At 37.9% G+C, this 23,766-nt stretch overlaps 1 protein-coding gene across 1 annotated transcript; it reads right to left on the reverse strand.

Annotated features, from left to right (window-relative positions):
* Window positions 461-4,344, reverse strand: LOC109231086 (protein BPS1, chloroplastic-like). The gene is made up of 2 exons (XM_019396635.1): window positions 4,238-4,344; window positions 461-1,934 (listed from the first exon to the last, which is right to left on the reverse strand). Exon 2 carries the CDS (start codon window positions 1,917-1,919, stop codon window positions 861-863), a length of 1,059 nt encoding a protein of 352 aa, XP_019252180.1. The 5' UTR covers window positions 1,920-1,934; window positions 4,238-4,344; the 3' UTR covers window positions 461-860.

Raw genomic sequence — 23,766 nt, forward strand, 5'->3', positions numbered from 1 at the left:
AAGAAAATCTCCCGACGTTCGCGTGGTAGTTCAATTTCAAGAAAATTTGCTGAAGTTTTAACTATAAGAATTGAACTTCAAGATACTGAACTGTGTTGTGTTGATGTTGGAAAAAAGCATGTGTCTACTACTCCCTCATATTCAATTTGAATGAGGTAGTTTGGCTTAGTCGGAGTGTGATTATAAAAGCTACTCAATTAAGGGGTAAAATGGATTAAATGAAAAGTTTAAAATTGAATTATTTTCAATTATAGAAATGTGTCATTTTTTTTAAACGGACTAATAAGAAAAGTGTTATCTAAATTAAAACGGAAGAGGGAATACATTTTTAAGTTGTTTCAACTTCTGTAAAACGCTGGCTATATTCTAAGCTATTATTTGTTATCGTTTTTACTAAAATATCCATGCGTATACACAAGATGAATTTGTGCTGGAATTTATGCAAGTTCGAAAGTATAAGTTCCATCCACGACAGTCGACAGCTTATCAAAGCAATATCCCACCACTAAATCAATTTAAATACAAAACAAATGATTACAGTACTACTTGTAGTTTAAAATAGTATCTAGTTCTGCTGGCGAAGAGGACATTGTTGTCTGCATTATAACCCACTCCCAGTTATCTTAACATAATAATGTCGCAGTTCACACATCAACATGTATAAAGCCATTATAGTTTAATGTCACAGTCCACGCATATATCAACATGTATAAACCATATCGCCGGCAAGCAACCACTTTTTCGACAATTACCATATATTGCATTACTAATAGTACATAATATTCCACTGTAGAGCAGAAACCCCCACACCAACCCCCACACTCCTGCTTATACACAGGAGATTTCCTCTTTCTTAAAGTTCATCTCACCTCTGTTCTTTCTACATGGTTGTTCGCTTGTGCTTGGTTAGAGACAGTACTACCAACTCTAAGGTTACAAAGCAAAGAATCGCGTCCGGTTAAAAGGATTTGGAAGAATCTATCTGCCTCCTTTGCTAGCAGATCTAGTCCATCTGAAAGTTTTTCTGCTTTTTCAGTCAGTCCTAAAGTTAGAAGCTGCAACTGCTCAGCTTCGTTAGGGTCTACTCCATCCTCTATGATAGGGTACAACTTCTTCACACTTGTATCCACTGCTTCCAGCTCTTTCAGTGCTGTGAGCCTTCCATTCGAATAAATACTCCTGATCTCCCCACTAATAAAATCGCGAAGATCAACAAATGCTTCTGTCCACAAGCAAGTTTCATGAACCTGCAGATCCTTCAACTTCTTTGTAGAACCCGAAAATGTGACGGCAAACATGCTGAATATGAATACAGTTACCACCCTTACTCCATACATTGCTCGCATCAGAACCTTCCCTTTTGCAGAATTCTTGATTTTAGGTAGGTTCAGTGACTCGGTAAGGCTGTCCAAGATGGCAAAGCAATTCTCCAGCCTTGGGTTCTTTGAATTGATATGCCTCTTCCATCCATCAAATGATGAACGGGCTTTCATGAACTGTTTTGAGGTTCCATCCAAGTTATGCAAGCCACATTGAAGATAAAGGCGGCCTTGGCCGAGCCTTGAGATATCAGAACTGAAAGCAATGCAAGTGTCCAGCAACTTCACACTGTTGTCCAAGTACACATCTATCCACTTCTCATCCCAGTCACATACGGGAAATTCAAGTTCGGTAATGAGAGTTTTCACGTCTGTATGAATTGCACAAAGTACACTTATTGCTTGTGTCATCCATGATAAAGTGAGAATATCTTCCTTATCTCCTGGCTTAACACTCTTAACCCTCTCTGCTAATGACTCCTCAAAAGCTTTCAACAGAGCAAGAAGCTTAGGAGACAAGTACGGGCCCTTAGGTAATATAAATTTGAAAGGATTTCCAAACGGGAGAAAAGGACGGTGTGGTTCCTGTGGACGACTCATTTGAATATCAATAAACTGCACAAATAAAAAAAATAAGACGTGAAAAAAGGAAGAAACCCATAGAATGGAGGAGAAAACAAGACAACTTTTTACCGGCGACAATAAGGCAATTGACATCTATTTGTATGTTACAATAGTTAAATTCTAGTTTATTTAGCAACATCTATATCCTAAAACAGTTTTCTTGAACTTTAGAGAAAATAAAATGTGAAGCCAAAAAACATTGCAATCCAACATGCTACATTTGAAGAAAATTGCCCTCAAGTCCTCAACAAGCAACACATTAAATAAACCATTTGTAAATTGCAACTGCCAGACTGAACATCTTTACTCAAACATGAAATAAACATCATCTTGAACTTGTCTTTGTGATATTTTCATTGATCAGAATAACAGAAGACAATATACACACCTTTACTACCTAAACACCCGTAACTTCTATAAGTGCAGAGGGATGAAAGATGAGTTAAAAGCTCAAGTTTAGAAGATAATTTAAGAAAATTACATTTAATAACAGATACTACCTATGATTCAATTTATGTGTCTTCCTCTCCTTTTTTATAAAAAAAATATCTCTTCTATATTTAGTACTCTCTCCGTTTTAATTTATGTGACACACTTTCCTTATTAGTTGATTCCGAAAAGTACGACACATTTCTATACCTGGAAACAAAAATTTTCATTTACCCATTTTACCCTTAATGGGGAGCTTTTATAGCAACACAAATTGAAGGCTCCAACTCCATCCACAAATGCTTTCACATTTAAGCTTTTAAAACTATAAGTTTCAAAAGTAATCTATTTTTTTCCTTAAACTCCGTGTCAAATCAAACTACAACATATAAATTGAAACAGAGGCAGTAACACTTTACCTCCAACATTGTACATCGCATATTTAAGATCACAAGATGCAAGGACATTTGGTACATTACACTCAGCATTATCAAAGGCGAAAAGCGCAAAAAAGCTCTAAGGTCCGTTGGGGCTTTAAGCGCTAAGCGCAAATAAAGGGTGGGCTTTAATGGAAAAAGGCGCAACTGGAGAAAAAGTAAAAGTATGTATATGTAGTCTAAGAACAATAATTATAAGCATGAAAAATAAATATATGGACAAAGAAATTGAAAAAAGATTACGATGATGTGAAATATCAATTATTTAGTGTCGCCTTTTCAAGATTACACTCGTTGGCAAGGAAAAGCATGCCTTAGAACCTTTATGCAACACTGAAGCGTCCACAAAGCGTGGTGAAGCACTCAACATGTTTTGAGCCTCGCTTCAGGGCTTAAGCGCGCCTTTGACAACATTGATTACACTCATATTTATTTTAACACCACAAGATTCAAAAATCTTCTTACTTTTCTTAAACTTTATGCGCAGTCAAACTAAGACACATAAAATAAACCGGAGAGAGTACAACAATTGTTTTACATGTTCAATTCGATCCACACATGAATATCTCCTTATCCCAGCCTTAATCCACCATGCCGTCTCCAAATAAAAATGAATCTAGCTAGTTACTGGAAGAAGTACCGAGAAACTCTGCCAGCTTATGCATGTCTTGGATATTGCACAAGGTACCTCCTACTTCCCACCAGCACAAGTACCGGGTGACTGTGTCCACCATGGCTTATGCAATCGGTCATCTATCATAAGTTGTTTCAAACAGATTGAGATTTATCCAATTGCTAAATAAATAACCTCAATTTTTTAATGACCAAAAAAGTCCATCTGGTCCGGAGTAGATCCTTTGGGCCAATCACAACCTTCGAAACTCATGTATGATAGACTCACCCCTCCACCCTTCTCCACTTAAATACCAAAATTAGTCCGGTTGACACAGGGCTTAAACCTGTGACCTAAGACACAACACCCTCAACCTTTGTCAATTGACCTAACCTCAAGGGCATAAATAACCTCATATTTTTCATTAACACACATCTTGTCTCTCCAAATTCTCAAGCAAAGGACCTACCAAGCAAAAGGAAGACCTAAGGATTTTCAGAAAACCCATGCTCTTAGCACATAACATATCCGTAGATCTAAAACCTAATACTTCAAATTCAACGCATCAAACAAACCTAACTACATACAACGAGAAAAAAAATGAACCCGCTCAAATTAACCACCAATACTAAGCTTTTCAAAACAGTAAACACCAAACATTTCACCGATTCTCACAAAATTACATAAAAATTCCATGTTAAACCTTAGAACAATACATACATACTTATATACTTACATACATACACAAATACAGGAAAAAAAAAAGGAATTATATGTACAAATAAATACAGAGAGAGAAGAGAGAGAGGTTGTACTGTAAAGAGGATGAGAGAAGAATCGCGGCGGAAAGCTAGCTGTGCAGACGAGTAATTTCAGAAATGATGAGGTTAGGTTTTGAAGATGATGTGGAGGGCTATACTCATGCTAAGATAAGAACCGTTGGATTCTCGATAGTCCAACGTGAGAAAATATGGATGGCTAGGATAAGTCTCGTTTAGTGTGGATATTTTCATCCTGAGGAAGCGTGTAGAAGATTGGAGACGGCAAGAATCGGACCGTTTATATTTTGGTGACTTCCGATTAATTACCACTTTATTTTAAGGCCGTGTTTGTTGGACTGTTTTAATTTTCCACAGCACGGGTTTCTCTGGAAGACTAGGAAATTTCCGACAACATATCATCTACTACCATATAGTATAGACTAGGAAATTTGCGACTATATATCATCTGCTACCATATGGCATAAATTTTGGAAGAACTACACCCTTTATCACTCGGTCCAACAATCCTTAAGAAAATGGCTCGTGTTTGAAGCTCTTATCCAGTGTAGCTTAAGTTGTACATAACTTAAAAATTAATTTTCACCAGTTAGCACACCCCTTTTTTCTTTCTTCTTCTTCTTCCCGTGTCACGCCTTTGCACCCCAAAATTCTCTACCGTTGTTATTTTCCTTTAATTTTCCTTCCAGATTCAAAGCTGATAATTACTTATGGAATGTATTATTCTGTAATTTTGTCACTTATAGTTCTAAAATTTGGTTTTTCGATTTATTAGTTGTTTGGAATGGGTGTTGTCCCAATTGATTGAAATCATCAAGAGGTGTTCAAAACTTATATTTCAAGTGATTTGGAGTAGATTTATGCTATATTTGAGTTAAATTTCAGAGGATGCCCAAGGAAGAAGAAGAACCCGTAAAGCTCCATTGATATGATTCATTTGTATAATAATGTATAATATTGTATAAATAGCATATAATAGTGTATAAACACCTCTTATACACTATTGTATACAAGGTTGATACATTATTTATAGGTATTTTGTGAATTTCTCGCATTTGCTTCTTCTTCTTCTTCTCCTTCTCCTTCTCCTTCTACTTATCATTCTTCTTATGCACCTATATACATAGTGTATCACGAATATTTTTACTCTGTGATTATACATCTTTATACACTTTTATACAACTATATACATAATGTACCTATTTGTTTAAAAGTGTATAACATTGTATAAAAGTGTATAAGCATGTATGATGAACTTTTTGTACGATTTTCACTTGTAATTCTTGTATAAAACTAGTCCAAATCTCCGGCAAATAATTTCAAACTTTGTATACCCACTCCAAATTTCTCACAAAATCATAATCGAAATTTAACAAGATTAGTATTAAAGGAGATGAGATTTTAGGTTTCTCACGTCTGATTTTGCATTTTGTAGTTGTGATAGGTATGTATAAACTTGAGGGAAACAAAGAATAAAAACTCACGGATATTTCACGCCTGAAGATATACAAAAAAAAAAAAAAATCGAAGAAGTATTGGTTATGGGAGAAGGCATGAATGAGTGTTGACTGAGTGTCTCGATCAATAGTTACATTAAAAATGGGAAACTGGTTTTCGTTTTCATTTTTGTTTGCATATGATTCTTTTTTATTAATTAAATCAAATATTTATGGGTGAAAAATGAGGAGAGAGCTGCAATACGGGTAGGTAGGTGATGAAAAAAAAAAGATTAGGTTGTTATAGTTAGATAGAATGAGAAAAGAAAAGATCTTATTGATATTTGGCTACACATTTGCAAACTTGCAACTTGGCTAAAATAGTACAAGGTCAACTCATGTAGTACATTATTCTGTAATTTATTCATAGCTTTAATATGGTAATCTAAAAATTAAATAATAATCAGGTATAACAGATTAATAACATTAATTACGTGCAAGCAAAAGATGCATAAGTTAAATCCTACAAATTATATTATCTTCAGATTGCATAAATTGCTCAATGAAAAATTCAGGAGTTTTTTACTCTTTTTATCTTTTTATTTGAAATTCAGATGAGCAGCATATTTTCAGTCCTGACAATAGAAAACATTCTAGTAAAATTGTTTCTTTTCAATTAGTATATATAACACAAATAACGATTATGTCATTCCAACCAAGCTGGATTCATTATGAATCTTTAATATTTATTACGGTACACTTATATCTCAAAAGACTGTTCTGCGTCCATTTTTTGTTTATTTACAAATTATATTACACTTATAGAATTTTCAAACTTCAGATCTTGTGATCTGAATGGGTAAAATGCCGCAGCACGTAGTCTAGGGTCAAGGCCTAGTTTCTAGATACGTCAAAAGTCCAAGTTGGCTGAGCTCAAATTTGCTTCGTTACACAAAACTTGGAAAGGTTTGTTAATTGTTGAAACTTCAAGTTTATACGTCCAAGCAAAAATTTATTCGACCTCAGTTTCACCGAATCACAACAACACAAGGAAACTTTTTCCAGAAATTTCATCCAAATTAAGCAATAAAAATCTGGGTGACGTGTCAGTTTGACGTTTTAATTACTATTTTTGCGCATTTTTAGATAGCACTATTATACTTTAGAGAAGTTTTTTCTTGGGCTAATACAAAAATTTCTCCGAACTTGTTCTGAATTTTCAGTTACATAACAAAGTTTTGCTAGCAACCTAGCTAGCACACATTATCTTTGGTGCAAACTGTATCTATTACCACCACTAAGGTATATAAAGATGAGAATATAGACGTTTATATAAGTTTTATTGCCATTATTCTTAATCTTTTTTCAGGGTCTTAATTTAGGTGTCAGGGTTAAAATTTGCGTCCTGTCAAGACTGCGAACACCTATTTCTGCCAGTGAGAGCAGCACTTCATTGTGAGTGGAAAAATTTTATTTTATGTCTTATACAACTGACACTAGTTGTATGAGTCAACTTTTTTGTCTCATAGTTTTGTGGACCCAGAAGTGTAAGATTGGGGTCCACAAATTTGTGAAACAAAAAGGAAGCTCATACAACTAGTGTCAGTTGTATGAGACACAAAATAAAACTTCTCATTGTGAGTGACTTCCCAATTTGCGCAATCGCCCTCCTATATGGGGTAAAATTGACTTATATTAAATGATCGAATGGTAAGTCGACATGTAGAACCGAACACAGGCAGAGAATAAATCGAGTAACAGTTGGTACCGGAAGCAACAACTGTCATTGGTATCGGATGAACTCCGAAGGAAGCATAGTCAACGCGAACAGATGGAATGTTTGCCATCGGGAAGCATTTAATGAAGAATATTCCCTAGTATTAAATAGAAATCGTTGTAGAGAATTTTGGCATTCATAGTCTGTCGTTACATATTCATCAATGACCCTCTTTATTGTCATTTAAGAGGGGTTTGATCGTAGGATCTTGTTTCCCTGGGTCTAGCTATATATAGTAGGCTCAACAGCCATTGTAACATACGGAATCTTAAGCAAAACTTATGCTACATTCTATTCTCAAGTGAAATAGTACAACTTTACTTTCTGTTGTATATTGCTCTTATTTCTGCCCCTCAGAAGCATCGCTTCCCGAGCTAGGCCTGCCATTTCCTTTGATTTTAACGGTAAGTCTTATTTTTAATCTAATTTATTTATCATTTTGGATCAAGTCAGTTCTCTTATCTATAAACCACGCAACGATTAAATCGTACCGTTTTATGGGTAAATAGTTTGGCGCCCACCGTGGAGCTTAGACAACTGCATAACTGAGTTGATCCATGTGTTTGTTACTGACTTGTTTGATTCTTTGTTTCATAGAAAAAATCAAAAATGGCAGTTAATGATGTCAACGCCACACACAACGTTAAGGGACATGAGGACCTTCCTCAACACGAAGATTCAATCAATGAACACGCAATGAGGGGGACGAGGCAACCTCGGTCCGTGGAGGAATATACCCACGACATATGCAAGATCCAACTCCCAATGACGTAGAAGACGAACACGTTGTGGAAACAGTAAAGATCTTGAGAGAGCAACAGAAGGCCATCATGGGCCATCTCTCAAGGCATGATCAAGTCATGACGGAATTAAAACAGGCATTATCAGGTGCTTCCAACAATGCAAACGGAAGAGGCCCAGCTCCTCTAGGCGTTCCTACAAAGCAGACGACTCAAAGAGTCAATAACAACACTCCTAGGGGTGAGGTCGGCTTTGACGGTGCTGGGGGGACCGGTAGCGGATCCGGTAACGACAACAGTAACGATCTCTTCAAAACCAAACTCATGAGATTCGTAAGGGAGATGAACAAGAGGATGGATCAGAACGCGAAGGAGTTTCACGTCCGAATGGACCAGATTCCCGGCGCACCACTAATTTTGAAGGGCCCAGATTCGAAAAAATATACTCAGTTGTCGTTCAAACTGAGTGCAGCGACGGAGCTAATCCCGAAGAAATTCAAGATGCCGTACATACCAAAATACGAGGGGACCTCAAACCCTTAGGAGCACCTCACAACTTACACAACGACTGTGAAGGGGAACGAATTGGCTCAACTTGAGATCGAGTCGGTTCTACTGAAAAAGTTTGGAGAAACCCTCACGAAATGGGCCCTAACATGGTATTCACTTTTACCCGAGCATTAAGTTGATTCTTTAAAATGCTCGCAGATTCGTTCATTAAGGCCCATGCCGGGGCCAGAAAGGTCCAGGCCAAGAAGGCGGATGCACAGGGTGGGTCCAAATTGCTGCGGGAGTTCTTTTTTAGATTCCAGAAAGAAAGGATGATGCTACCGGCCGTACCGGATGAGTGGGCAGCAGCGACATTAACTAAGGCGTGGAACCTGAGGAGTTCCGACACCTCCCAAAAATTGAAGGAAAGCCTGCTCGAGTTCCAAGCAACCACATGGGCGGATTTCCATAACCACTAATAAGGATTGAAGATGAGCAACTTGGGTTCCCTACATCATCCAAGGAGAGGGACCGAGGCAAGAACCGGGATAAGTACAAGGATGATTTTGATGTAGATCAGCAGTCTTCTAAAGGCCGCTCCTTGCCTTATGAGAGAGACGAAGGATGCGGCAGCAAAGGGTTTCAGTCCCTGGATGGGCTCGCTCCCTAAAGAAGAGCTGACCATGGCCGAAACAACAGACCGTTGAAAGAAAAAGTCATACTGGGGACCCGGGAGTCCACGTATCCCAAGTTGTCATATTATAATTTTAACATCAGCGTGGTGGAGTTGGTATTGGCGATGAGGAATATCAACGAAGCAAGGTTCCCAAAGCCAATCAGATCTTATCCCAGCCAGAGGGATCCCAACTTATGTTATGAGTATCATGGGACACACGCCCACAAAACTGGGGGCTACCGGCATCTGTGCGAGGAGGTGGCAACACTGTTGAAGAACGGTCATCTCAGGGAGTTCTTGAGCGACCGAGCTAAGAATAATTACGGCAACAGCTGGAACAACGTAGAACCTTCAAAGATAAGAGAAGACCCTCCTCGGTTGACTATCAACATGTTCGGAGAGAATGAAATCATGGCATAACCTTTTAGACAGCAAAGAAAACAAATATATCGGTGACCCATAGCAAGAGACTATAGGAGGTCGCCGAAGACGACATCACTTTCACAAAGGAGGACACCGACGGACTTCTTCTGCCGTATAACGATGCCCTACTAATTTCTCTTAATGTTCTATATTTCAAGATTAAACGTGTTTTGGTTGACCTAGGAAGCTTAGCCAATATCATTCAATGGAGAGTGCTGGAACAAGCCTAAATTACCGGAAGTATCATTTCGACAACAAAGCTCCTCGTTGGTTCAACTTAGCAAGCGTGACAACCCGACGAGAGATTCTGTTGCCCACGAATGCTGAAAGGGTCAAGATCACCTTATTTGAAGTGGTGGATGGTGACATGGGCTACAACACAATTTTCGGAAGACCATGGTTACAAGAGATGAAGGTTGTACCACCAACATATCACCAACTGTTGAAATTCTCGACCCTAGATGGAATCAAACAGATAAGAGGAGATCAACCGGCAGTAAGAGAAATGAATACAGTATCGATTTCCAGCAGTAAATGGAAGGATACCAGCAAATAGCAATTATAGGAACTGGTGCCTGCTCCCGTGATAAGTGAATATGATAAGGGCGAGGAGTCATCGGAATCCCACCAGGAGGCAAGATAATTTCAGGTACCGGAAGAGACAGACGCGACCAAATCCACTCAGCTCGAACAAGTGTCTCTATTCGAGGAATTCTTGGAGAGGAATTTCACTTGGGAACAGGACTCAATCCCAAGCTCAGGTGATTTGTTAAGTTCCTTAAAGCTAACGTTGATTGCTTTGCATGGTCGCACTCGGATATGATTAGTATCCCACTAGAGGTGGTCATGCACAAACTAAGCCTGGACTCGAGCGTCCCTCCGGTAAGGCAAAAGAAACGCCTAATAGACAGGTCAGAATCAGCTTTGTTAAGGAAGAGGTAACTCGACTACTTGACATCGGTTCTATCCAGGAGGTAAAGTATCCAAAATGGTTAGATAATGTAGCTGTAGTTCCAAAAAATAATAACAAGTTTCGAATGTGCATAGATTACAAAGACTTGAATAAGGCATGCCCTAAAGACTCGTTCCCACTGCCAAACATTGATTAAATGATTGATGCAACAACAAAGCACGAGTTAATGAGTTTTCTCGATGCTTATTTCGGGTACAATCAAATCAAGATAAACTCGGAGAATTAGGAAAAAACCTCGTTCATTACGAAAATCGGCACATATTGTTACAATGTGATGCCCTTCGTGCTTAAAAATACCGGAGCCACTTATCAGTGGCTCGTGAACAAAATGTTCGATAAGCAAATAGGTAACACGATGGAAGTGTATATAAATGACATATTGGTCAAGTCTTTGAATGCAGGTGATCATTTAAAGTACTTCCAAGAAACCTTTGACATCTTGAGGAAGCTCAACCCGAAAAAATAAGTTTTCAGGGTTGGATCCGAAAAGTTCTTGAGTTTCCTGGTTTCAAAAAGGGGGGTCGAGGTAAAACTTGATAAGATCAAAGCCATTGTGGACATCCCGGACCAGCTGACAAGCGTAAAAGAAGTCCAAAGGCTAACCGGAAGATTGGCCGATTTATGCAGGTTCATCTCACGATCCTTAGAAAAATGTCATCACTTCTTCTCACTTCTGAAGAAGAACAACAATTTCAAATGGACTCCAAAATGTCAACAGGCCTTGAATGACCTGAAACGTTATCTATCAAGCCCCTTGTTGTTATCAAAATCGGGGGAAGACGAACAACTTCTAATATACTTAGTAGTCTCAGAGGTAGCGGCAAGTACCATTCTGGTTCGGGATGAAGAATGTATAATTTCTTGTCTTTTATGTTAGCAAAATTTTGTTAGGAGCGCGACTCGTTATCCGCACCTAAAAAAACTGGCCTTAGCTCTCGTAGTCGCCTGTCAAAATCTTAGGCCTTATTTCCAATGCCACCTGATAACCATTGCGACGACTTCCCCTTGCGGAATGTTTTTCACAAGCCTGAATTGTCAAGCCAATTGGCCAAATGGGCAGTCAAAATTATTAAGTTCTATATTGTATACAAACCGAGGACTACGATCAAATCGAAAGTTTTGGCAAACTTTGTGGCCGATTTCAGCCCCGGGTTATTGCCCATGGTTGCTAAAGAAGCAGTGATGGTATCGGAAACAACATCAGGAGTTTGAACCTTGTTCAGGGGCAGAGCTTCCAATGTGAAAGGGTCCAGGCTCGGGGTGATCCTAATCACACCTTCGGGGAAGACCCTGAGGCAGGCCATAAAAACTGTTCCATTAACTAACAATGAAGCCGAGTATGAGGCTTTGATCGCAGGACTCGAACTAGTCCGGGGACTTGGCTCCGAGGTCATAGAAATCAAATTTGATTCCCAACTAGTAGTAAACCAAGTGTACAGGATTTTCGACATGAAGGAGGAATGTATGCAACAGTACGTGATTAAAGTTCAAACTCTACTTGCACGATTAACGGAGTAGTCGATCACACACATCCCAAGAGAAGAAAACATAGAAGCAGATGCATTGGGTAATTTAGGGACGTCCACAGAAATGAAAGGATCTGACTCCGGTATTGTCGTTCAACTTATGCATTCGGTACTGGATGTGGATGGCTATTGTGAAGTAAATACGACCAACCTAGTCTGGGATTGGAGAAATGAGTTCATCGATTATCTTCAGCATGGTAAGCTACACGAGATCCGAAGGCGTACCGGGCACTATGCACCAAAGCGGCTCACTATTGCCTCTTGGGTGGACAATTATATAAGAGATCATTCCAAGTCACATTGGCCCGATGCTTAGGAGCCTCGGAAGTGGACTACGTGATGAGAGAGGTCCATAAAGGAATTTGCGGGAATCATTTTGGTGCGGACGCGTTGGTACTAAAGCTGATTAGGGCAGGATACTACTAGCCTAGGATGGAATAGGACACAAAGGCGTTCATTCAGAAATGCAACAAATGTCAGTGCCATGCATAATTGGTACACCAACCGGCGGAACTCTTGCATTCGGTACTATCTCCATGGCCATTCGTGAAATAGAGGATGGTTATAGTTGGGCCGCTGCCACTGGGTCCCCGAAAGGTAAGATTCCTTTTAATTTTAACTGATTATTTCACAAAATGGGTTAAAGCAGGTTCTTACCAAAAGATCGGTACGCGCAAAGTGGTAGACTTCCTATGGGAAAACATAATTTGCCGATTCGGAATAGCAAAGGAGATTGCTTATGATAACGGACAACATTTCGTTGGCTCTAATGTCACAAAAATTCTCGATGACATGAAAAAAAAGGATTACATCCTCACTTTTGTCATGCCCCAAACCTCAAGAGGCGTGGCCGACACCCGGTGCCATACTCGGCCCAAACGTACCACTCTGTAACTGTGAAATCTGGAGGGGTAACTCTCAACTTAGGCCGATGAGGCCATATTATGAATCATCTGAAATTAACATCTACATAGGGCTAGTAAAGCCACAATACTGATATAAAAAATATTTACAGGACTGGTCTACAAGCCTCTAAGGATAACTGAACTGTATCATGGTCGGGACAGGGCCTCGACCTACCCATCAAACCTGTATATATAAAATGGACTCCAAGGTATAGACCTGGTTAATTCGAGGAAGTGGAGCTTACCAACCAAGGTGATGTTTGACTTTGTCTACTGGGAAGGTCTATCCAGCTGTCTATCAGGATCTACAGGCATGAAATGCAGCGTCCCCAGCAAAAGGGACGTCAGTACGAAATAATGTATCGAGTATGTAAGGCAACAAAATAATTGAAAGTTGAAATTGAACTGATAGTATAACAACTGAAAGTACCCGAGAGTCAAATATAATTTGAAAATATGCTTACCTGCTGATACTAACTCATCTCTCTATATATAGTAAGTAAAATAGATGCCCGGCCTTATAAGGCTCGGTATGTGTAACTGCTCTGCCGTAGCAGGCTCGTTCATAGGCGCTCGGGCATACTAGGCTCTATATCGCGGCCATTCTGTGCTTTCTCATAGGTGCTCGACCACAGTAGGCTCGGTATATAACTTACCATCTGATCAGAGGTTGCCTAATAGGGGCCTGCCCATCGAATATAGCTCGATGGTGGTGAAAATACTGTAATACTGTATATATATATATATATATATATATATATATATATATGTATATAGACTCTCTACTCTCTTGGCTTAACCTCGTTGAGTTCTTAATAGTTTCCACGCAACTCTTCAAACAACTCAACTCAGTCTACCATAGCAAAAGAAAATTCAAAATCGGTGCTGAGTAAAGGCTAAGTCCATAACTTAAGCTAGTAGCTCGTTTATATAAATTTGGGCAACATCTCCCCTATAAAAAGGGCCTTCTCCAATACCATATACCAAAATCCCAACATACCAATCAACCTTAAATAATCTGAAAAACTCGAACCAAATCTTTACTTAGCATACAAGCACCCGTAATCACATCACAACACCATGAAGACTCTCTTCTTCACTTAGGCTAACTTTTGAGGTTAGGTTTAGGTAAAACACCCTTGTAGCCTTGTATATCTATCATCATGGCTTTACTGCATCTAGGTAGGTTATACTATACCATAACACTTACTTCGGTTTATTATTACCGAGGTTTGCTACCCAACTCCAGGTTACTCTCTCGCTGCTTATCCTATATGTATAAATCTAAGTCCTTTAGTTCTTCCTTATTACTGTTCATCTTAAGAATGGTGGCTTAATCTCATATCATACTTTGGAACTTTTATCCGCCTATTGTTGATTCACCTTAATATTGATCTATAATCTACCACTGATAACTTCAAACCTCTTACGTAATACATTGCCGTTAGGGCTCACATCTCATCGGGAAACATCTGAAGTCATTTTCCTGATCCACCTAAGGATGATACAATACTTTATTAACCATATTTCATAGCATCCCAATGTGGTTCATCTTATGGGGTATTTTAATTCTGTGCAATTCATGAAATCCCTTTTTCTCTAAATAATTACTCAATCGAAGGCCTAAATGCCATCCACTTATCATTTATCAAAATTACACCCTTATCCTACTACCAGGGCAGAATTCCCTCTTTTCTAAATTCTCTTAGTCTTAAACTCCTCCAAGTTCATTCAGGCTGTACTGAGTTTTTTTATAACTTACGAAAACGATCAGCTCTATTATTTTGATGTGTTTAATCCCGAGGGCTTACCTATTCTCGTCACATTCTCACTTACCTTTTCTTATCCTTACTCCCGTCTACCTAAAACCTTGCCGCTCTACCATACTTTAGCTTTCAACCTACACATATCTATTTATACTACTCGCAACCTTTTCATTAACTCGATAGCACCACAGATTTCCTTATGTTATTTTTGAACCTCAAGCGAGACATCACGTCGTCTCTAACTCTTCTTTACTCTCTTAACTAGAGCTCTCGGTACCTAGAAACTATAGGCTAGAAGATATTCCATTGACGACACAACTATCATTTGTGGATACTGAATCACAATGCATCTAACCCTCTACTTGAAGTCTGGGCTATTCACAACCTTCTGCACTTGAGTATCTCGTACCTTCTTCACATTTACCTTACTTACCTTTAAATCTAGCATCATATTTTCTGTCTTTTTCATAACTACCCTTCCACATAGGTGGAATTCACATCCACAACTTGAATCTCTATTATAATATTTTCTCCTCTGGTGCATATACAATCCAGCGAGAGTTTCATACTTACTCTTTATGAGGCCGACACTTTTCTAACTGGCTTTATCATAGAGCCATTATAGAATATGGTTGTTGTACTATCTTTCTTGTACCTATGATATTAAGAGTGATTTTGCAGTATTTTGAATCATGATTTCTATATTTAGCTGGGTCTAATAATAAGGCTCCTGATTCACTTAGCTGATGTAACTCTTTGGTTTCCTCTTCTCTCTCAGCCTTTAAGTAGGCTTAAGCTATCTTCCGATCTGCGGCTTTAGGGTATTAGTTATTACTTTCGCCTTTGGTGGACGCTATGGAACAGCCATAATATAATCTTCTAACTATTCAAGCCTTTGTCTGTGAGGTGGGCTCAATTTTTCTTTTAACTTATACCGGAGTCTCCTATAGCTGTAGGAATGTCAACATATATGATGCATGAATAATACTCTGAAATCTTAAGTGCGTTCATAATGTAACTAACTCTGGGTCATTGATCGAATAGTTCCTTTCGCGTCTCTTAGCTTTTTTCTAAAAAATAAGCAATTACATTTCCTAGTCGTTCTGCCACTTGTTGCATGAGTACTTGGCTTATCTTAGTGCCCACACCTATTGGAATTTTGTGCAACTCATATGATCTCAAATATTACTTTTTTTCCCATTTATTAGCCACGATAGGTGCCACTTTCTTATGGACTGTATACATTGTTATAGTGAGACTGTTGTTATAAGATCATTTCCTCTTTAAGTCACTATGCTTAGCTTGAAGCCTTCTTCCTTATTTTCTCAGCTAGTCTTTCATTGCAGTGCTTAGGGAAGACCCTCTGACTCTTGTAAAGCTGTGAGCTTATTACATTGAAAAATCCAAAATAATATTCGAGATCATATAAGTTGCACGAAATTCCAATAGGCATGGGCACTAATATAAGTCAAGTATTCATGAAACAAGTGGCGGGACGACTAGGAAAAGTAATTGCTTACTTTTTAAAGAAGGCTGAGAAGGCGCGAAAGGAATTAGTTGATCAAAGACCCAGAGTTAGTTACATTATGAACGCACTTAAGATTTTAGGGTATTATCCATGCAGCATATATGTTTACATTCCTACAGCTATAGGCGACTCCGATATAAGTTAAAAGAAAGAATTGAGTCCACGTCACAGACAAAAGCTTGAATTGCTAGAAGGTTATATCATGGATGTTCCATAGCGTCCATGAGGGGCTAAAGTAATAACCAATACCCTGAGCCGCATATCAGAAGATAGCGCAAGCCTACTTAAAGGCTGAGATAGAAGAGGAAACTAAAGAGTTACATCATCTAAGTGAATTGGGAGTCTGATTATTAGACCTCGATGAGTAGAGAAATCGTGATTCAGAACATTGTAGAATCACTCTAAATATCAGAGGTACAAAAGAGATAGTACAACGGCCCTATCCTATAATGTCTCTACGATAAATCTAGTTAGAAGTGTACCAACCTTATAAGAAGTCAGTATGAAGCTTCTGCCGAATAGTGTATGCACATGAGGTGCAAATATTATAGTAGAGCTTTAAGGTGTGGATGTGAATTCCACCTATGTGGAAGGGAGGTTATGAAAGAGATAGAAGATGTGATGCAAATTTAAAGGTAAGTAAGGTACATGTGAAGAAGGTACCAGATGCCGAAGTACAGAAGGTTACGAATTATCCAGATATCAGATAGACGGCTGAAAGCGTCGTAATTTTGTATCAAGAAATGATAGTGGTGTCGTCGGTGGCATATTTTCCATCCTATGGTTTCCAGGTACAGAGAGGTCTAGTTAAGAGAATAAATAAGAATTTGGACGATATGATGTCTCTCTTGAGGTTCCAGAATAACATAAGGAAATCTATGGTGCTTGCAAGTTAAAGGAATATTGCGAGTAGTATAAATAGATATATGTAGGTCGCAAGCTAAAGTATGGTAGAGCGACAAGGTTTTAGGTAGACAGGAGTAAGGATAAGAATAGGTGAGTGAGAAGGTGACGAGAATAGGTAAGTCAGTGGGATTAAACCTATTACAACAAGAGAGCTGATGGTTTCCATAAGTTATAAAAAGCTCAGTATAGCATGAGTGAACTCAAAGGAGTTTAAGACTAGGGGAGTTTAGAAGAGATGGAATGTTGCCCTGGTAGGATAAGTGGGTGACATTTAATGAATTTCACAAGATTAAAATACCCCCATAAGATGAACTACGTTGGGATGCTATGAAATACAGTTAATAAAGTATCGTATCGTCCCTAGGTGGATCAGGCAAATAACTTAAAATGTTCCCCGATGAGACGTGAGCCTTAAGGACAATGTATCATGTAAGAGGTTTCAAGTTATCAGTGGTAGATTATACATCAACATTAAGGTGAATCAACAATAGATAGATGAATGTTCCAAAGTATGAGATGAGATTAGGCCATCATTCTTAAGATGAACAATAATGAGGAAGAAATAAAGGACTTAGATTTATACATATAGGATAATCAGCGAGAGAGTAACCTGGAGTTGGGTAGGAAACCTAGGTAATAATAAATCGAAGTAAGTATTATGGTATAACATAACCTACCTAGATGTAGTAAAACCATAAGGATAGATATACAAGGCTACAAACAAGATATAGCAACAGTCGTAAGTTCGACAAAGTAACGAGTGAAGAACTTCAGTACACCTATATATACCAGGAGGAACAACTTGTCATAGTTCTGTATATGTTCCCAATGTGAGTCCTAGAGATTGGCTAAAAGCTGGAGGAAAAAGGACAGAAGAGTCTCATAGGTGCACATACAAGGACAAAGTCATACAGGCTGCATGACAGAAGGTCGCAACATTACAAGATTAGAAGAATTCTGACAACAAGTCGTGGTGTGAGAAAAGCCCTAAAAGGGGGGGAATGCCCTAGACTTCGGATTTATTCACAGAACAGTTTCCTAGATGTCAAGGACAATATTAAATTATTTGTAAGAGCTATAGTTTATGAAACTGATAAGAGCATCAGTCAACATTCGAGGATGAATGTTCCGAAGGGGGAAATTATGTTACACCCCCTAGTTTCGTAAGAGTACGTCGTAAGTCAATTGATGTAAGCTCTAAAATGAGATCATCTTTGAAAGTACATAAAGTAAGTTAATCATGTTATCTTAGAGGTTATAAACATTTAAGATCATGGACTGCAAGTACCAAGAGGGTTGGAAGTCTTAGAAGCTAAACCAATTGAAGAAAATAAGTTTCGTCGAGTGTCGACAAGTTGGGAATGTTATAACATGTACTTTTGGGGTGAGACTAGGGTTCTCAAAATGATAAGGAGGTTATGTTATGAGTTATTTTTGTCTTATGATAGTCGTGTGTTATGTTTTGAAGTCAAGTGAATTGTGGAACAAAAGTTGGCAAAGATTATCACAAGTTACATTCATAAATATGCTGAAATGTAGGTCAAATGTAGCTGAACTTTTCTCCCAATATACTTGGAATTAGGGTATGATATACCTACCAAATTGAAGATTTACGAGCCTATTTTCTAACTCATTAAACCGTTCATCAATACAACATAGGGGTAGAGAGATATTTGTAGTTTCACGTGACGGCACAGACTGCATAGGTGACAAGTAGGTATGTCACTAAAGCTTTTTGAGCAATACATTTAGTGTGCTATATAAGGACTTTTTTGGACATATTATATACCAAATTGAAGGTCATGGAATTTACTTTTTAACGCTCTTAACCGTTCATTCATATGACATCTAGATAAAAAGATATAAGCGTCTGAAGAAGAGCCAATAATAGGGTGCCAAGCTCGCACCTCTTTGACTTTTCAAAAATGGATATATATACATATATATATATATATATATATATATATATATATATATATAAAATATAGGCCTTATGTCGTCTCTTTCTTTTATTTTCCACATACCACGACCAGAATAAGACCCCTAAACTCATATTCAAGCTCTCCACAAGGGTATCCAAGAATATTAACATCCCAGGTACGAAATCAAGAAGCGATAACACTAGAACGATCCCTACAACGTAAGTATAGCTATATCGCCTCTCTTTTTCTTTGTAGTTTGAGTTTTGGAAGGTACTTCATAGTTAAGAAAACTTCTACTTTCTGTATTTAAGCTTTAAATATCAAGGATGTTTGATAAATTCATTTCCTAATAGTTAGAACTCACGGGACGGTGATCAGAAGCCGTGAGTTCGAGTTATTCGACTTGTAGTGGACTATTTTGTGGGCTGTTTCGTGTTGCTTTTGGGATATCTATTTTGCTGATGTTTTATGGAGTTTAGGAGGATAAATGGTGTGGATAAATACCATAATGTCTGAAGGTTGGTCTGGTCATTCGTCGTTACATTTTTAGGTTGTTTGATACTAATTTTGTTGTCGTTTTATGTATGAAGTGATTAGGGCATGTGAGATATTTTATGATATATTGTGATGGAGATAAGGTTGGAAAATGATGCATACATGTTGTTATTTGTTTTGTTCTTGGTGATTGTTGGTATATGGTATTGGAGGAGGGCCTTGTTACAGGGGAGATGCTGCCCAAATTTACATAAACGAGCTACTAGTTTAAGTTGCGAACTTAGCCTTTACTCAGCACTAATTTTGAATCTCCTTATGTTGTGGTAGATTGAGTTGAGTTGTTTGAAGAATTGCTTGGAAGGCATTAAGGACTCAACAGAGTTAAGGTATGTTAAGGCCAAACCTTTCTTTCATTTTGGCATGATCCATTAACTACATGTGTTTGATAACGAGACATAAAGAGAAGTTCATATTCTTGAATTTATGTACATTTTCCTAGTCTCATAAGTTACAGCATTATCCCTTATCGGGACTTCATATTCAGTTTAGTTTTGCCTTCTGTCAGCCAAGAGAGTAGAGAGTCTATATATATACAGTATTATAGTACTTTTACCACCATCGAGCTATAATCGATGGCAACCCCCTATTGGGCAACCTCTGATTAGATGGTAAGTCATATACCGAGCCTACTGTGGCCGAGCGCCTATGAGCAAGCCCAAAATGGCCGAGATACAGAGCCTAGTATGGTCGAGCGCCTATGAGCGAGCCTACTACTGCAGAACAGTTATACATACCGAGCCTTATAAGGTCAGACAACTATTTTACTTACTATATTGAGAGAGTTGAGTCAGTATCAGCAGGTAAGCATAACTTCAGATTATCTTTGACTCCCATTTACTTTCAGTTATTATATTATTAGTTCAGTTTCAGCTTTCCATTATTCTGTTGCCTTACATACTCGGTACAATATTTCGTACTGATGTCCCTTTTGCCGGGGACGCTGCATTTCATGACTGCAGGTCCTGATTGATAGTTGGACAGACGCTCCCAGCAAACAGAGTCAAACATTAGCTTGTTTGGTAAGCTCCACTTCCTCGGAGTTACCAGGTCTAGACCTTGGAGTCCATTTTATATATACAGGTTTGATAGGTAGGTCGAGGCCATGTCCCGACCATGGTACAGTTCAGTAATCTCTAGAGGCTTGTAGATGAGTCCTGTATATTTGGTATATCAGTAGATGTTCATGGCAGCTTTGTCGGCCTGCACAATTATATATATCAACTTTTGGGTATGTTTACCCCATAGATAAAAGAGGCGTTATTTTCAGACGATTCAGAATATGGCCTCATCGGCCTAAGTTGAGGGTTACCCCTCTAGAGTTCATAGTTATAGAGTGGTACACTCGGGCCGAGTATGGTACCGGGTGCCGGCCACGCCTCTTCAGGTTTGGGGCGTGACATTAATACTAGGTTTGAGGTTTGGAGACAAGTGCTGGAGTCTAAAGGTTTCAGTTGAGTAGGCCGAAAATAGAGTACTTGGAGTACAAGTTCAGTGATGGGATGCCTGAAGCAAAAATGGAAGTAAAGATTGATATACAAGTCATCCCCAGAAAGGATAGTTGCAAATATCTTTGGTCAGTAATCCAAGGCAATGAATTAGATTAATGATGATGTTACTCATCGAATTAGTGCGGCGTGGATGAAATGGAGACTCGATTCTGGGATTTTATGTGATAGGAATGTGCCAACAAGACTTAAGGAAAAGTTTTACAAAATCTTGCGTAGACCGACTATGTTCTATGGAGCAAAGTGTTGGCCCGTCAAGAAGTCCCATGTCTAGAAGTGTTAATTTTTTTAGTGTTACATTGTGAACTTTTCTCGCGTTTGGTTGTTATTACGATTTCATATGATATTATTTATATTGGAATCAGATTGCATGCCGCAACAATGTTTATTGATGTTGGGATCGGGTTTTACATTGCAACAATGTTAATTGAGATTGGGTTCGGGTTGCATGCCACAACAGTATTTGTTGGTGATGTTTGGTTATGATCTTTGTGTGTATTTCATGATTATTGTTCCCTTCGTAAAAATGGTTATGAGGTTATGTGTTGTTTTCCATGTTTGTTAACTTGCCCCGTAGCACTTCAGTTGAATTCTCCTACCATTATTCGACATTTCTCTTGCTTTATTTTTCCTGTTTATTATCTGCACAGGTACATATTAAGTGAGTATCTTTAACTTAAAACATTGTCACTAACTAATTGGGGTTAGTCAAGATACTTACTAAGTATATGGGAACGATTATACTCATACTATACCTCTGCATCTTGCCTGTAGATCTTGGAGCTGTATAGTTGTGGAAGACGAAGTCCGACATTGAAGACATACACGCGTTCCAGATTCAAGCTGCCTCTTGTCCATGGTAGTTTAAGACTTAAATTTTGTTTATGTACATTTCAAATAGATATTGTATTTATTCTTCATATCAACTTTGTAAATCTAAATTATAGTGGTTCTTGGCTTGTGCTACCAATCCTCGGGGTAGTTGTATTGTATTTGATTGTAGTTTCTATATATATATATATATATATATATATATTGATTGGCTTACCTAGCGAGTTGGGTTAGGTGTCATCACCAGTGTTTTAAAAGTCTTTTTTAGGACTCGCCTCGGGGCTCGCCCCAGAGCGGGACACTATCAAAACGCCTTGAGACTCATGTGTGGGGCTTAGTTCTGTGAGGCCTACGCCCTCAAGTGCCCGGCGGTGCGCCCTAAATACACCTAACGCTTAACGCTCGGGACTCGCCCAATAGTTCCTATGCAAATCATGTGTTGAATTCACTAATTTGCAATATTGACTCTCAAAATTTTTTAACAAATGAATGATTAAAGTTCTTTTTATCTATAGAAAATATGAAAATTGTGAATAAGTCAAATAACGAAACATATAATTGCATATTTACTAATTGAGAACATCGTGAGGGTGAATATCACTTGAATATTTCTTCTAAAATAGATAACCAAAATTTATATCTTTACTTGATAGATCTTCATGTCTTAGTTGTATGTCTCTCAAAATTATCATACATTTCTTATTTTACTATTGAAAAATAATTTTATATTTACTCATGAATGAGTAATATTTTGAATTACAATATCGATAAAATTTATTGTGTATTTACTTTTAAAGAGCTAAAATATGTAGTTTGATAATATTTCTTAAGAAATTATAATTATTTGAAAGTTAAGAGGTTGGAGATAATTTATATTTCATAATAACTTAACAGTATTGTATTATTTATACTTGTAAAACATGCAAAATATTTTATTTTATATGAGTTTCTTTAATTCTTTTTAGTTTTCTTGAACTTTTAATGCTTCTTTTATATTTTATTGTGTTATAATGCTATATTATTAATTCATAAATTGAAAAAATTAAAAATTCGTGGGGCTTACGCCCTATGTCTCGAGGCTTTCGCCTCGCCCCGTATTAAGTAAAACACCCCGCCTCATGCCCTCGCCTTTTAAAACACTGGCCATCACGACTTAGTGGGATTTCAGGTCGTGACGTGTATTGGAGTACAAAAAATCATGTCAAAATATCTGTGGCAATGTCATTTCGTTCTGACAAATAATCATAGCTATTAGGCCAACTATTGCCACGATATTTTATAACTTGAAGTAAAAAAAACAATTTTAGCTACAATATTTTATTGAGATAATCTATTATGGCTAAAAGAGTATTATTGCTTTAACAACTTTTAACACATGACAAAAACTTATGATTAGCTACGAAATTTTATTATAGTTATAAACTATTTAGGTAATCATTGCCATGATAGTTAGCATTTATAGCAAAAAATAGGTATTAACTTGCCAATTTCAATTTTGTGGCTGAGAAATTTTCTAAATAGCCAGAAATTTTAATTTTTTAGCTATTGTTAGATACTAGTCACAAAATTTAGATATATAGCTGAGAGAGCTATAAATGCATTATGTT

This window comes from Nicotiana attenuata, chromosome 8 (assembly GCF_001879085.1).
Source record: "Nicotiana attenuata strain UT chromosome 8, NIATTr2, whole genome shotgun sequence".
Classification (NCBI taxonomy): Eukaryota; Viridiplantae; Streptophyta; class Magnoliopsida; order Solanales; family Solanaceae; genus Nicotiana; species Nicotiana attenuata.